Consider the following 16,169-nt stretch of genomic DNA (forward strand, 5'->3'; position numbering starts at 1 on the left):
CATACAACACGCATACAACACACATACAACACACAATTTGCATATTGTACGCACACATACATTATTTTGTGTTTTTTTTTTTCTTTTATTGCATTGCCTGTTTTTTTGGCTGTAAAAACTGTTTTATTGCCATTGCGAATAGCGTATTTGCTAATTGCACTGCGCAATACCTTTTGTATGTTATTTCGATGACTATATTGCAATTTCAGTGATATTGGTGATTTTTTAGACATTTTATTGCATGTTTAGCCATTTTATTTCATTTTCAGTTTTGTGTAGGTGTTGTTCGCTTATTTCTATCCGTAAAACCTATTTAGCCATGCTAAAATAATCAAACTTTGATTCTGACTGCTAATTACATTAGGCTAAAAAAAAATCCATAGATTTTTGTGTTTTTGTTGGATTTTACTGATTTTATACCATTTGGCTCTGTTCTTTGTTACTTTGTTTTGCCCATGGAAATTTTGTCTGCTATATATTCATTTGGGGGTCTCTGTGCGCGACATAGTTTGGTTTATCTTTGCATACCAGGCATCAACCTGTTCAGTAGACCCCTGGCGTTCATACTTAGGGTGCCTTTTGCTGGTACGTTACAAAATGTGGGGTATATAATGGGGTAAAATGCAAGCTTTGTGACTATTTTTAGAAATTTCATAAAAACTGTTATGTTTAGCATAGCTTTGCAGGTTGGAAGTTTGCAGTAGAAAGATGTAATTACCTGCTTTAGATTCGTCAGAATGTGTACTTTTGGAAAATGTATAGTTTTATAGGGTCTCCATACTGTTAGGGGGGTCTTATGGTGCATAATACAAATACCGGGTGCTTGTATTGTAGAAGTCAGAGTGTCATACGTGAAAATTCATATGTACTATTTTCATTTGGGGGTCTCTGTGCGCGACATAGTTTGGTTTATCTATGCATACCAGGCATCAACCTGTTCAGTAGACCCCTGGCGTTCATACTTAGGGTGCCTTTTGCTGGTACGTTACAAAATGTGGGGTATATAATGGGGTAAAATGCAAGCTTTGTGACTATTTTTTAGAAATTTCAAAAAAAGCGTTATGTTTAGCATAGCTTTGCGGTTTGGTAGTTTGCAGTAGAAAGATGTAATTACCTGCTTTAGATTCGTCAGAATGTGTACTTTTGGAAAATGTATAGTTTTATAGGGTCTCCATACTGTTAGGGGGTCTTATGGTGCATAATACAAATACCGGGTGCTTGTATTGTAGAAGTCAGAGTGTCATACGTGAAAATTCATATGTACTATTTTCATTTGGGGGTCTCTGTGCGCGACATAGTTTGGTTTATCTATGCATACCAGGCATCAACCTGTTCAGTAGACCCCTGGCGTTCATACTTAGGGTGCCTTTTGCTGGTACGTTACAAAATGTGGGGTATATAATGGGGTAAAATGCAAGCTTTGTGACTATTTTTAGAAATTTCAAAAAAAGCGTTATGTTTAGCATAGCTTTGCGGTTTGGTAGTTTGCAGTAGAAAGATGTAATTACCTGCTTTAGATTCGTCAGAATGTGTACTTTTGGAAAATGTATGGTTTTCTAGGGTCTACATACTGGTAGGGGGTCTCATGGCACATAATACACATACCGGGTGCTTATATTGAGTGTCATACATGAAAATTCATATGCCCTATTTGGATCTGGGGGTCTCTGTATGCAACATAGTTTGGTAAATCTATGCATATTGGGCATCAAACTGTTTAGTAGACCCCGCCACATTCATATTTAGGATGCTTTATGCTGGTAATGATACATGCACGGTACGATGCTCGAAAGTTGAAGCTTTGAGGCAATTTTCAGGTATTTCACCAAAACCACCAATTTTGGGAAAGCCTTGCGACTCAGTCGTTTGGAGCAGAAAGGCATGGGTACCCAGTTTAGATTCGGTAGAATGTGTACTTTCCAAAAATATATGGCTTTGGGGGTAAACCTATATTTCTGTGTTTTGACTCCACAAAAAATGCAGTCAATTTGTTGATTTTTCAGTAGCTGAATATGCGCTGACTTCATTTTGGGGCCTCTAAATGCCAGATACTTTGGTAAACCTATGCACCATGGGCACCAAACTGTTCAGTGGACCCCTGGCAATCATATTTAGGGTGCTTTTGCTTGGTACATAATGATTCATGGGCGATATGATGCTGGAAATTTGAAGCTTTGAGGCAATTTTCAGATATTTCACCAAAAACCGACAATTTTGGGAAAGCCTTGCGACTCGGTCGTTTGGAGCAGAAAGGCATGGGTACCCATTTTAGATTCAGTAGAATGTGTACTTTCCAAAAATATATGGTTTTGGGGGTAAACCTATATTTCTGTGTTTTTACCCCACAAAAATTGCAGTCAATGTGTGGATTTTTCATTAGCTGAAGTTACCCACAGGACTATTTGTATGCGCTAACTTCATTTTGGGGCCTCTAAATGCCTGATACTTTGGTAAACCTATGCACCATGGGCACCAAACTGTTCAGTGGACCCCTGGCAATAATATTTAGGGTGTGTTTTCTTGGTAAGTAATGATTCATGGGTGATATGGTGCTGGAAAGTTGAAGCTTTGAGGCAATTTTCAGATATTTCACCAAAACCGACAAATTTGGAAAAGCCTTGCGACTTAGTAGTTTGGAGCAGAAAGGCATGGGTACCCATTTTAGATTCGGTAGAATGTGTACTTTCCAAAAATATATGGTTTTGGGGGGTAAACATATATTTCTATGTTTTTACCCCACAAAAAATGCAGTCCATGTGTTTATTTTTCATTAGCAGAAGTTACCCACAGGACTATTTGTATGCGCTAACTTCATTTTGGGGCCTCTAAATGCCAGATACTTTGCTGCACCTATGCACCATGGGCACCTAACTGTTCAGTGGACCCCTGGCAATCATATTTAGGGTGCTTTTTCTTGGTACATAATGATTCATGGGCGATATAATGCTGGAAAGTTGAAGCTTTGAGGCAATTTTCAGATATTTCACCAAAACCGCCAATTTTGGGAAATCCTTGCGACTCGGTTGTTTGGAGCAGAAAGGCATGGGTACCCATTTTAGATTCGGTAGAATGTGTACTTTCAAAAAATATATGGTTTTGGGGGGTAAACCTATATTTCTGTGTTTTTACCCCACAAAAAATGCAGTCAATGTGTTGATTTTTCATTAGCTGAAGTTACCCACAGGACTATTGGTATGCGCTAACTTCATTTTGGGGCCTCTAAATGCCTGATACTTTGGTAAACCTATGCACCATGGGCACCAAATTGTTCAGTGGACCCCTGGCAATAATATTTAGGGTGCGTTTTCTTGGTAAGTAATGATTCATGGGTGATATGGTGCTGGAAAGTTGAAGCTTTGAGGCAATTTTCAGATATTTCACCAAAACCGACAAATTTGGAAAAGCCTTGCGACTCAGTAGTTTGGAGCAGAAAGGCATGGGTACCCATTTTAGATTCGGTAGAATGTGTACTTTCCAAAAATATATGGTTTTGGGGGGTAAACCTATATTTCTGTGTTTTTACCCCACAAAAAATGCAGTCAATGTGTTGATTTTTCATTAGCTGAAGTTACCCACAGGACTATTTGTATGCGCTAACTTCATTTTGGGGCCTCTAAATGCCTGATACTTTGGTAAACCTATGCACCATGGGCACCAAATTGTTCAGTGGACCCCTGGCAATAATATTTAGGGTGCGTTTTCTTGGTAAGTAATGATTCATGGGCGATAGGGTGCTGGAAAGTTGAAGCTTTGAGGCGATTTTCAGATATTTCACCAAAACCGTCAATTTTGGGAAAGCCTTGCGACTCGGTCGTTTGGAGCAGAAAGGCATGGGTACCCATTTTAGATTCGGTAGAATGTGTACTTTCCAAAAATATATGGTTTTGGGGGGTAAACCTATATTTCTGTGTTTTTACCCCACAAAAAATGCAGTCAATGTGTTGATTTTTCATTAGCTGAAGTTACCCACAGGACTATTGGTATGCGCTAACTTCATTTTGGGGCCTCTAAATGCCTGATACTTTGGTAAACCTATGCACCATGGGCACCAAATTGTTCAGTGGACCCCTGGCAATAATATTTAGGGTGCGTTTTCTTGGTAAGTAATGATTCATGGGTGATATGGTGCTGGAAAGTTGAAGCTTTGAGGCAATTTTCAGATATTTCACCAAAACCGACAAATTTGGAAAAGCCTTGCGATTCGGTCGTTTGGAGCAGAAAGGCATGGGTACCCATTTTAGATTCAGTAGAATGTGTACTTTCCAAAAATATATGGTTTTGGGGGTAAACCTATATTTCTGTGTTTTTACCCCACAAAAATTGCAGTCAATGTGTGGATTTTTCATTAGCTGAAGTTACCCACAGGACTATTTGTATGCGCTAACTTCATTTTGGGGCCTCTAAATGCCTGATACTTTGGTAAACCTATGCACCATGGGCACCAAATTGTTCAGTGGACCCCTGGCAATAATATTTAGGGTGCGTTTTCTTGGTAAGTAATGATTCATGGGCGATAGGGTGCTGGAAAGTTGAAGCTTTGAGGCGATTTTCAGATATTTCACCAAAACCGTCAATTTTGGGAAAGCCTTGCGACTCGGTCGTTTGGAGCAGAAAGGCATGGGTACCCATTTTAGATTCGGTAGAATGTGTACTTTCCAAAAATATATGGTTTTTGGGGGTAAACATATATTTTTGTGTTTTTACCCCACAAAAAATGCAGTCAATGTGTTGATTTTTCAGTAGCTGAAGTAAAGTCCTGGACAATTTGTATGTGCTAACTTCATATTGGGGTCTGTAAATGCCAGATAAATTGGTAAAGCTATGCACAATGGGCATCGAACTGTTCAGTGGACCCCTGACAATCATATTCAGGGTGCTTTTTCTTGGTACCTATTACAGTGTGGGATATGCGGAGCAGCAAAATAAAACCTTTGAAGTGATTTTTCAGAATTTTGATACATTTTTATAAAAACCACTACGCTCAGACAAGCTTTGATGTTTGGTAGTTAGGAGTAGAGAGACATAGTTACCCATTTTGGAATCAGCAGAATGTGTACTTTTCAAAAATATATGGGTTTCTGGGGTAAACCTAATGTTTCAGGATTTTGTGGCCTTGGAATCTGAAGTATGCCATTTTCTGCCTTCTGCTTTCAAAATTCGGTAATATACTGCCGACAGTTTTTGCTGTACAGAAGTCCTAAATCTGCCTATAACTATACATATCTGGTATTGGCACGTTCGAGAGATATGAGGCTTTCCAAATCAGTTGGATTTTCATTCGTAAAATGAAATATTTTTCTGGTATAAATTCATATATTGTGAAAAATAGAAATTTTTCATTTTTTTTTGTATTTAGCGCTAAAAATCTTTTTGCAGAGGTGGAAATAGATGAAAACTCAGGCACATTTAAAAAGCTCAGTTTCTCCCGAAAAAAACAATGTATAGTTTTCCTAGGTAAACTATAGGTTTCCCCTCAGAAAATGCCCCTAAAGTGAGAGAGCACAAATGTTTAAAAAATGGCTGGCATTTCGCGTAACCAAAATGTGAAATTCTGCTGGCACTTAAAGGGTTAAAATAGAAAGTGCTGTTCATTTGATATAAATTAAAAAAATTACTGTAAAAAAATCTCCCACACATATTTATTAAAAAAATCCTAATTTACACAAGTAATTATACAGTGTCAACAAAGAATGGTTTATTTTTATGCTTACTTCCCTCTGTGGGAATAGAGGGGCAAATCTCTCTATTGAATAAATGAAGTTAATACATTCTGTACATCCTTTCTCCTGTACTATTAGGTGTGACTAAGTTAGGGTGGAGTTTTTTTATACAGAATTTAGGAATAAATGGTGGGGGTTTGACAAATGTTTCTCTTTAGTTGTTTAGAATTTTAAGACAAAGACATTACCTAACTAAACGATAAACGTTGAGCAGATGTGTTTATACTGTATGATTAATGAACTAATAAAAAAATTGCTAGTAGCTATTCACCTGTGTTAACTCCTCCAGTAAATATCCATGCCCCAGTTGTCATAGCAGCTTTGATGAGGCCTTTCCCAAAAACCTGCTTCAGTTTTGGCTGGAGTTCAAAATTTTGCAAACCTCCATGGACAGATATGAGAAGTTTTGGAAGTTCTAGCTTCCATTCTTTAGTCATAAGGTGCAGCACCAGATCAGGTTTTGTGTCGAAAGACAACCGTACATACTGTTAAATGAAAACAATAAAACAATATATTTACATAATGTACATATAATCATGTCATGGGCATTTCAGATACACTCCACAGTTTCTGTCTGGCTTGTATAAGGGATTGTTCTGCTTTCTAGGCAAAAATTAGAAGTGGTTTTAAGAAGTGTTTACTATTCATTCATTTCTGTGAACCATTTCCCAAAAATTACATTTTATTTAGTGCGGAGTACAGACATTTCCTTTAACTACAATTTCTGTTTAGTTACTGAACACTTACCTATTACCTGTACATAATTGGTACTGAGTCTGAAACTTCACATCATTTCACATGCAATTTTTGCACTTTAACATGTGGAATTATTTGACTCTGCTATCAAATGATAGTAATCCACAGTTAGAACCATCAGGTAGAACTACTGTTTTATTTACTATCATCTATCATCTATCTATCTATCTATCTATCTATCTATCTATCTATCTATCTATCTATCTATCTATCTATCTTATATATTAATTACTAGGTCACTTAATTGTCCATTTCTAAATCTAGTGGTGGTGTGGGATGGATGCAAGACAACTATAAACACATGCCAAAGTAAACTAGTATGGAGGTAAATTTGTACATAAAATATGAAATGCGCCTGGAAAAGCAATTCAAGTCTGTCAAGGCCAACATTTCATCCAGATGAGACTGAGAACATTATGGGCCATGCTGTTATAAGTAAGTTAAAAGTAAAGTATAATTTTATAAGCAAAATTGGTTGAATGTATAAAACTTCTGGGTTGATAAACAGTGAGGTAATGTGGAAAGTGCCACAATACAGTCATAAAGCACCATTTATTTTGCATTTTTGCACCTTGCTACCCTAAAATTTGATCACAACACCCATAGGCATAACTCTGTCCACCAAAAAGGTTGTCTCTATTCTCTCAGTATGCAGCACAGAACAATTGTGTTCCTAAGCACAGACTATGTCCTGAAACAACCCTACTTTGCATGCCATTCAGGACATACAAGTTTCTGCAAGGTGCAACTGCTCATGGCAGGCTTTAAGTTCAGGGCTCCCTTGCTCCTGTCAGTGCTGCACTATATACCTTAATCCAGCATTTATTTGTAATGAATTTTGACAGAACACCTTTCGTACTTATTTGCCAGACCACATGAGGGGATGTTCTAATACTTTTTAAGCAAAGCAAAAGAAGAAATCATTGGTATTTTACTACCCACCAATTAAAACGCTATTGAAATAATGTAATTCTAGTACATTTGTACTAGGTTTGACTATGTTTCCAAAACCGCAACCATCAGCAAAAATGAGGGGCAAATTTACTTACTATGAGCACCCCCCGAAAAAAAGGTGTGATTGCCTAAACTCATTGCTTCAGCTTGCTGCACATTTACATTTTTCCCCTTGAGCAAATTTTTGACAAGAAAGAAAAAAATCACCAAGTTTTAGGTGGCCAGAGCAATTGATCTAGCAATTGGCTATGAAAACAAGTGAGACCAGAAAACCTATTTTTCATTCATCTATAGCCGACCTCGGATGCTTGAAGGAAAGTAAATCTGCCTCTAAATAATGCTGAGCGTTGCTGTTTTGGAAATGTAGTCACATTTAGTAAAAGTTTACTAAAATTGTTGAAACATTATTATTTCAACAGTGTTTCAATAACAACAAAGTTATCAGTGAGTAGTAAAAAACCAATTATTTATTCTCCTAATATGCTTAAAGGAAAACTATACCCCTGAACAATGTAGGTCTCTATAAAAATATATTGCATAAAACAGCTTATATGTAAAACCCTGCTTCATGTAAATAAACCATTTTCATAATAATATACTTTTTTAGTAGTATGTGCCATTGGGTAATCAATTAGGGCCACCCCCTGGAATCCTTGGATTCACAGTGCATGCAAACAAGCCAAACATACCATACATGTTAGGTCACATGAGCCAATTAACAGACAAAGGTCTCTCTTTTGCTTCCATACTTGTTCCTGTTACAGTTAGAGTTGTAGTATTTCTGGTCAGGTGACCTCTGAGGCAGCACACAGACCATCACAAAATGGTGGTTCAAGGCAAGAGCTGTAAAAGGGCAATATTTACTTATGTCTCTACTCTACATCTGGCCTGTGAAATAAACCTATTCTTCCATTTTTAATTATAAGCAAGATACTCTTTTTGTTTTTGGTATATGTGTGTATACATTTTTATCACATGATATTTCTAAAGAAATGCAGATTTAGAAAAAAATCTAACATACTGAGTAAACCTCCAAAAAGTACATGTAATACATAATGCACATTTTCCTACTGATCTAATCACCATTAGCAACCAAACAGCAGGAAGTATATCCTATAATTTCCTTGAATGTGGGGGGTCGTGCTACCTAGGCAATAGCACAGCAGTATATCTTATGCTTTGGATCAGATTCTGACCTTAATTTGTCTGCAAATAAGTGAGTGGGAAGTGATACTGTGAGGACTGGTTCCCTTATGTCTGGAAGCTTGAAGTGCAATATAGTATATAGAAGTGCCCACACTCATACTGTTGCAAGAGGTGCACGATCAAGGATTTATAATATAAACAAACGAAGGATCAGCACTCTCTGTAATTTGTGAAATTATGCTCTTTTATTGATACAGCATATTGATGAGTGCTGATCCTTCGTTTGTATATATATATATATATATATATATATATATATATATATATATATAATGGATGGGGTTAAAAAAGAGTCATGAATATCCTGTAAATTATATGGTGATTCATGATGTCATTAGTTATAATCAAATCTTAATTGAGTAAAGCTGTCATAAAACTAACTGAGACATGTGTATTACAATAAATAATGTACCGTTTGTTGTAAAATATGAAGATATTAGAAGTCACTTTGGAGTTCCATGACCTGTACAGTATAATAGCACTCAGTCTTCAGATGTATGCCTTTATAATACACAAAAGCCATGAATATCCTGTAAATTATATCCTTATAAACGGTGAGTTCTGATGTCATCAGTTATAAACGGTGAGTTCTGATGTCATTTCTGTCACATGACTCACTGAAATTTGTGTATTATAATAAATAAAGTACCCCCAGTTGTAAAATATGAGGATATTAGAAGTTACCTCGGAGTTCCATGACCTGTATAAAAACACTCGGCCTTCGGCCTCGTGTTTTTATATGGTCATGAAACTCCTCGGTAACTTATAATATCCTTATATTTTACAAGAGGGGGTACTTTATTCACTATATAATACACAAAAGCCAAGAATATCCTGTAAATTATATCCTTATAAACGGTGAGTTCTGATGTCATCAGTTATAAACAGTGAGTTCTGATGTCATTTCTGTCACATGACTCATTGAAATTTGTGTATTATAATAAATAAAGTACCCCCAGTTGTAAAATATGAGGATATTAGACGTTACCTCGGAGTTCCATGACCTGTATAAAAACACTCGGCCTTCGGCCTCGTGTTTTTATATGGTCATGAAACTCCTCAGTAACTTATAATATCCTTATATTTTACAAAAGGGGGTACTTTATTCACTATATATGGTCATGGAGCTCCTTGGTGACTTACAATATTCTTAATTTTATATATATATAAATGCAACTCTGATAATATCTGATAATATTCAGTGAAAAAAAAGAGAAATAGAGGAATAGAGGACTACATTGCTGGACATACTGTATATATAAACAATGAAAGTACCATGGCTTTATTGGAATGCCCTCCTCCTTGGAATTCTATTGTGCCAAAAGCATCAGTGGGACTGAGCTGAGTATGTTTTCCAATCGACCACTTTTCGTACTGGATGTCATTACGATGCCTGCCTTCATTCTTCTCATTTTGTGTGATGGAAATACTTGGAGTCAACCCAACATGTTGTCCTATGAGACGCCCACAGCAACACCTACAACAGGAGCAAAACAATAAATGGCATGCTTCAGCATTACACACAGCTGGGATTCTAGCTTCAGTTGCATGTAGAATATTATACAATACAGCTATGGGACCTGTTATCCAGAATGCTCGGGACCTGGAGTTTTCTGGCTAACAGATCTTTCTGTTATTTGGATCTTCATGCCTTAAGTCTACTAGAAAATCATGTGAACATTAAATAAACCAATAGGCTGGTTTTGCTTCCAATAAGGATTCATTATATCTTAGTACAAGGTACTGTTTTGTTATTACAGAGAAAAAGGAAATCATTTTGAAAACTTTTTATTATTTTGATAAAAAAGGAGCCTATGGGAGATTGCTTTTCCGTAATTCGGAGCTTTCTGGATAACAGGTTTCTGGATAACGGATTCCATATCTGTACACCAAGCTTAAATGAAATCAATCTTCAATTTCTCAACATAATAGGATTTTGTTATTTTGTTATTTTCAAACTTTTTACAGACTTTATTCTATTTGTGCATGCGGGCACCCAAAATGACTGAATGGGGAGCTCTCCAAAACATAAAACCAGCTCTATTACACTAATAAGCATACATATGGGTGACAAGGTGAATGAGTTGGCATTGCTGCCTTGCAGTGCAATGTGTCCTGAATAAGATTTTAATCAATACAACCAGTTATTTGGCCAGTGTTTGTTTCATTTTTTCTGGTGCTTTGGTTTCCCTTCCACACTTCCATACATGTGAATGTAGTGTGGAAGTGATAGGGCACTGCCGGGTTTATAGGGTTTGCCACACTAGTTAGCAGTAAAGGTTAGGTTCAAAGGATTATGCTACAAAAATGCCCTTAAAGGGCATGTAAAGTCTAAAATAGAATAAGGCATAAGTATGATTGTTTCCCTGCTCGGCAGTTAGGGACCGTCTGACAATTCCTATCTACAGCAGTAAATGAAATTAAAGTATATTGGAGTTTTCTTTTTCATTAAAGAAAGTAAAAATATGATTTTATTTTTTTAGCTTTACATGCCCTTTAATGCATAGGGCTACGTCTACAAGAACCCTCTAAAATGAATTATATTCTCATTATATCTATCTATAATTTGTCTGCCTGTCAATCTGTATGTCTGTCTTGTGACATAAATACTTGAAGTTCTTGCACAGCTTGCTCCAAAAAGTATTATTTTGTTTCCTATGGAGTAAATGACAGTATTACTTTTAAATTCTTTTTTGTTTTCCCCATTAAAATACATTGAATCAGTTTCTAGACTCTACTTTTTAATGTTACGAAGTGCTTTATGATATATTTTTGAAAGCTTGTCCTGTAAAGTTGAACCTCGGTTACTGTTGCCTTTTCACCTTCATATACAATTTGATTCAACCGCCCCCATCGTGCAAAACTGTTTGTTTCACAAATTTACATTTTTCATGTATTATTGAAACTTCTTCTGCTGTTTATTTGTATTTATTAATAGTGCTTTTTAAAGACATTTTATTTGCTAACCTATTCATCACTGTCTGTACTGTAGCTATAGGTTATAAAGCTTTAGTATCCTTTTAAGGCTTGGATTTATTTCTACTTGATTTATGAAGAGGTAGAAGTTTTAAAAATGTTTTTACACAGTGCCCTTGCCCTTAAACACAGTTGAATAGGGAACAATCATGTTTGGTCAACTGAATCTTCATATGAAATGAGTTTTCCCCCTGATCTGATGGGCAACTAAAGGAGGCAGTGCATATCCACAGAAACATTCAGTAGGACCAATGATTGATGTTACAAAAAGCTAATGGAATTACCTCTCCTTTCAAACAAATATAATTCATATTTTCAAGCACTGTTGATAATGAAAACATTTAGAAATACTGCTCTCTGGGCACGATTGCATGCTTCCTTGATCTACCAGTTAAAAACTAACAATAGTTACTCATCGTGAAGGAAGCAATAACCAATTTAAAAAAAAGAACCCAAATAAATAATTCTCTTGAAATTGTGATTGTGCTTGAATCATCATACAGCATAGAAAAATGTACTTCACCTAGGGTAGCCAGATCACTGAAAAACCAGAGGATACAAATTGAAATATACACAGCTGGGCTTTATACGATTCATCAAGTCAAAATTCAAACAGATTTCAATCAATGCAGCCTGGCTAATTTCATTTGTTTCCTTTGCTCAGATGATCTAGTAACCTTAAATGAATCAGAATATTTAGAAGAAAACAGCTGCATACTCTATTTAGCTTCTCTACATTAAGGATTGCAGACATTGTATCTGGTAAATAGACCAGGCAGCAGTCAATTATTTTATTGTTTCTTCTTTTTCTGTTACATGTATTGCATTCATTAGAGGCAACTGTAAACTGCCGCATTTGGGAATGGCAACAAAATTGTGCTGTGTGCATGGATTGTGCACCTGCATTTACATAATCATTCAAGCCATGATAAAGCAACTCCACTGTACTGTGATTCCAGAAAGCATTACATGAAAGTTTGATTCATCAAGCTTTATTACTGGGAATCCTACTCATACTGGTTATTTCTATGTCTTATTTATGGTAATTTCTATGCCTTTATTTTTTATGTAAAAAAACTAAGATTGGTCACAATCTGTATCAAGTTAAAGGGCTTTCACAAAGTGTTTTCCTCAGATATCTCTGCTATCATTTTCCTTGTATGTCACCAACAGCTTATAGTGGAATTTGAGTTATCAGCATGCCGTTAGCTGAGGCCAATGGGTCAGATTCAATTAAATAAGAAAGACTTATCTCCCTATTCAATTCCAGACTTTCCAATAGAGTCAGATGCAATTCAATGAGCATAACTTATATCACTGTTTATCACACGAAAAATCTATAGAAGCCTGTGGAACAAACTGGAGTTGAATTAGTAGAAAAGTTTTTTCCTCCTTTTTATGTTTTCACACGATAAACAATAAAATACTTTTTTTGACGTGGAATTGAATCTGCCCCAATGTCTGCTACTGATATGAGGCAATATAGAACAATGAAGACAAATGGAGCCTGCACCAGATTATATTGGCGCTAGTTACTTGTAGAAATAAGGTACAATAAAACACACTAATTAATAATACATATATTAACACAATCTTTAATAAAAGGAAACTCATTTTAGTAGTAAAACATGCAATGATGAGTCATAATCTCAAAGGAAGACAGCTATACAATGGTAATATGCTGTGTAACACCCCTCATGCAAAACACCATAGGGTTTATATACTGATGATGGGGCAGGGTGCAAAGTGCAACAAACAGGGAAAAGTGACCATGTTTTTTGCACTCTGTACCCTGCTCCAGCATCAGTATTTAGCAGTAATATATTAAGAGGGACATGCAGAAGCACTTGTAGATATGCAGGTTAGGGATCACTGTAGGTGTAGGGTGCAAAGGAACCATGTACTTATCCCCTGTTTTATGGTTCTGCACCAAACTACATATTCTTAATCAAACTCAAGGTGCAAAATATTATTGAATGTAAGCACTTATTTTGCTCCCTTTTGTGCTCTAGAAAGTGCATCTGGCATTGTCTTAAATGGCCCTTCATAAGTGTGAGTGGCTTCTCAAATGGTGATCCTCCTCAAGAGAGTAACCCACTTATGTTCAGTAACTATCCTCTAGAGCAGGGCTGTCCAACTGGTGGCCCCTGCTGACCCCCCTTCTGTGGCCCCCCACATGCTGTGTCTGTTTACCATATGTAAAATTTAAAAGGTAGCACTACAGAGATTAACTGGCCCTTGCATTGTTTAAACCTCAAATTCAGACTAATCCCCTGTATTGTTCACACCTGTGATCCTCCTGCATTGTTCACACTTGTGACAACTCTATTATGTATATCCTAAAGGCCTGTACTGTTCACACCTGAGACCCAGACTGAAACTGCCCACATTGTTCACCTGTCACACTTTATACAAAATGCTAATGTGGCACCAGCACTGTTTCACTGTATGTAGTACATATTAGAATGGTAGGTTTTCCTGTCTCCTGCTCTGTTCTGTCTTCCCTCCCTTTAAGTTTTGTTTATATATATATAGATTAGTTGGTTTGAATTATTATAAAGTATTATAACCTGTTCATAAAGAATTCCATCTCTGTTTGAATTTCTGTGAAAGGAGGGTTATGTTAATAGGTTATCAGCTATAATGCAGTATTTTTCCTGCCACTGAACTGAGGACATAGTCACCGCAGTACCAGGTGATTAGCACCAATAGTACAAATGATCAAATGTTCAGATCCAAATATGTCTATAAGGCATGTTTACATTTGCATAGCTTAACATATTAAAGTTATTAAATATTATAAAGATGAATCCTCTTTCCATCAACATTTATTATACAATACTCACCTATGGGGGTCTTTGGTGCTGGGTATGATGTGCACACATTCCCTTTTGTGAAATGCTCTTTCTATCCATGATTTCTGTGCCTAAAATACAAAGAAAAGTTATATTTTTATATGGAGTTACTAGACCTGAATAAAATAAATATACAAGCAATATACAATGCTGGGCAATTTGTCCCTCACTTGTGCATCTGAACGTCATTAGGAGTTAGGAGAAGGGCAGGGGCTGGAGGAAGAGACCTACATGCACCTCCAACCGGCACCCATGTATACAGGTCCTTGAACTCCATTCTAAAGCAAAATCATGGCAGCTTGTGCCTGCTTTTTTTGTTCTCTGTACCTTCCCCCACCAATTGTAAGTGAGCCTTAATATCTCAACAGGCTGCTGTAATCTGCCAGTGCAAATAGGTTGACATCTTTGCACTAATTTTTCATCTTCTATTCCCTTGCTATAGCATTAGAATCCATTTTTCACCATTTTATTTTGTGTTTAATGTCAGCTGCTTTGAACAGGCAGTACATCTCTCGGGAAAATGAATCAAACAGGATTATAATAACTGCTTTCTGGGAATTTAGTTCTAGAAGTTAAGTTATCTGTAATATTACTAAAACAGAACATTTTTAATATATAATAAAGTCATCAAACAAGAAATATATGATTTCAAAAGACACCCCCCCCCCCACAAAAAAACATGCACATTGGGATGGAGGTGGAAACCTTTAAAAGATATGACAATTAGTATGGTGTCTTATCAAATTTGTAATCATAAATTTGTGGCTAAAACCTGTATTCACTTACAGAAAAGTTAATGACTGATAAAATATGGAAACTAGGAATGTACTGCAAAAGTAATAATTCTTCTTTTATTTGAATACACCTGTAGCATATCCATTTAAATAAACCAGCAGAATTGTCCCCAAAAACTGTTATCTGATACAATAAAAATAATTCTGGTATTCTATGTTTTGCTGCATTCTGACAAGTATTAGTATAAGTTATAAGTTACAGAGTTGTTAAAATTAAACAAGTACTCAGTACTGAAGTGATCTTATCTGCTTTCAGCCAATCAAATGGGTTGCATCGGGCTCCCTAGGTCATTACAAGCTTTCACGCATCAGTCACGCATCTAAAGATCACAGCTCGACCATGAAAAATGAATATTTATCAAAAAAGATAAATATTTTTAACAATAAAAAACTAAACTAACGAAATCCCACTTTTCCTTTAAACATGGATATATTTTAGTTAAACATGCCTTTTTTATACTCAATAATTCAGCTTTGTGCAGTTTTGTGTTACTCAAGGTATACAACATAATACAACATTTTCAAGAATAGCAGCCAAATAATAGGCTATAAATATTAATAGATCAGTAGACACATAGCTCAATAATCCAGATCTTTACAAAATTGTTATTCATTTTAAACAATGATATAATATGATTATTTCCATAGCACAGTAACATCATAATGGTGAACGTTTTTCGATAAATCACTAAAACTGGCGGCACATAAGAAGGCACCTCTGTTTTAAATTACTGTGAATAGATATTCTCTAACTTTACTTATCTTGGCTTTTTTTATGTCATTGCCATTTAATTCCTAGGGCTCCAGAGACTTCTGTGTACTTCTGTATTTTCTATTGTAAAACTGACCCAGTACAATGAAAGTAAAGTTGGTTTCACAGAGGATCCTAGAACACTTTCCGATAGGAA

At 36.1% G+C, this 16,169-nt stretch overlaps 1 protein-coding gene across 1 annotated transcript in view; it reads right to left on the minus strand.

The window, feature by feature from the left end:
• The window catches only part of trpm3.S (transient receptor potential cation channel, subfamily M, member 3 S homeolog), a 186,209-nt gene that overhangs the window by 80,927 nt on the left and 89,113 nt on the right, over window positions 1–16,169 (minus strand). Inside the window, exons 2-4 of the mRNA XM_018243848.2 lie at window positions 14,459–14,538; window positions 9,912–10,113; window positions 5,992–6,205 (exon numbers count right to left, since the gene is read on the minus strand). Coding sequence (XP_018099337.1) covers window positions 5,992–6,205; window positions 9,912–10,113; window positions 14,459–14,538 — 496 coding nt within the window. The remainder of the gene's footprint in view (window positions 1–5,991; window positions 6,206–9,911; window positions 10,114–14,458; window positions 14,539–16,169) is intronic.

This window comes from Xenopus laevis, chromosome 1S, assembly GCF_017654675.1.
Source record: "Xenopus laevis strain J_2021 chromosome 1S, Xenopus_laevis_v10.1, whole genome shotgun sequence".
Lineage (NCBI taxonomy): Eukaryota > Metazoa > Chordata > Amphibia > Anura > Pipidae > Xenopus > Xenopus laevis.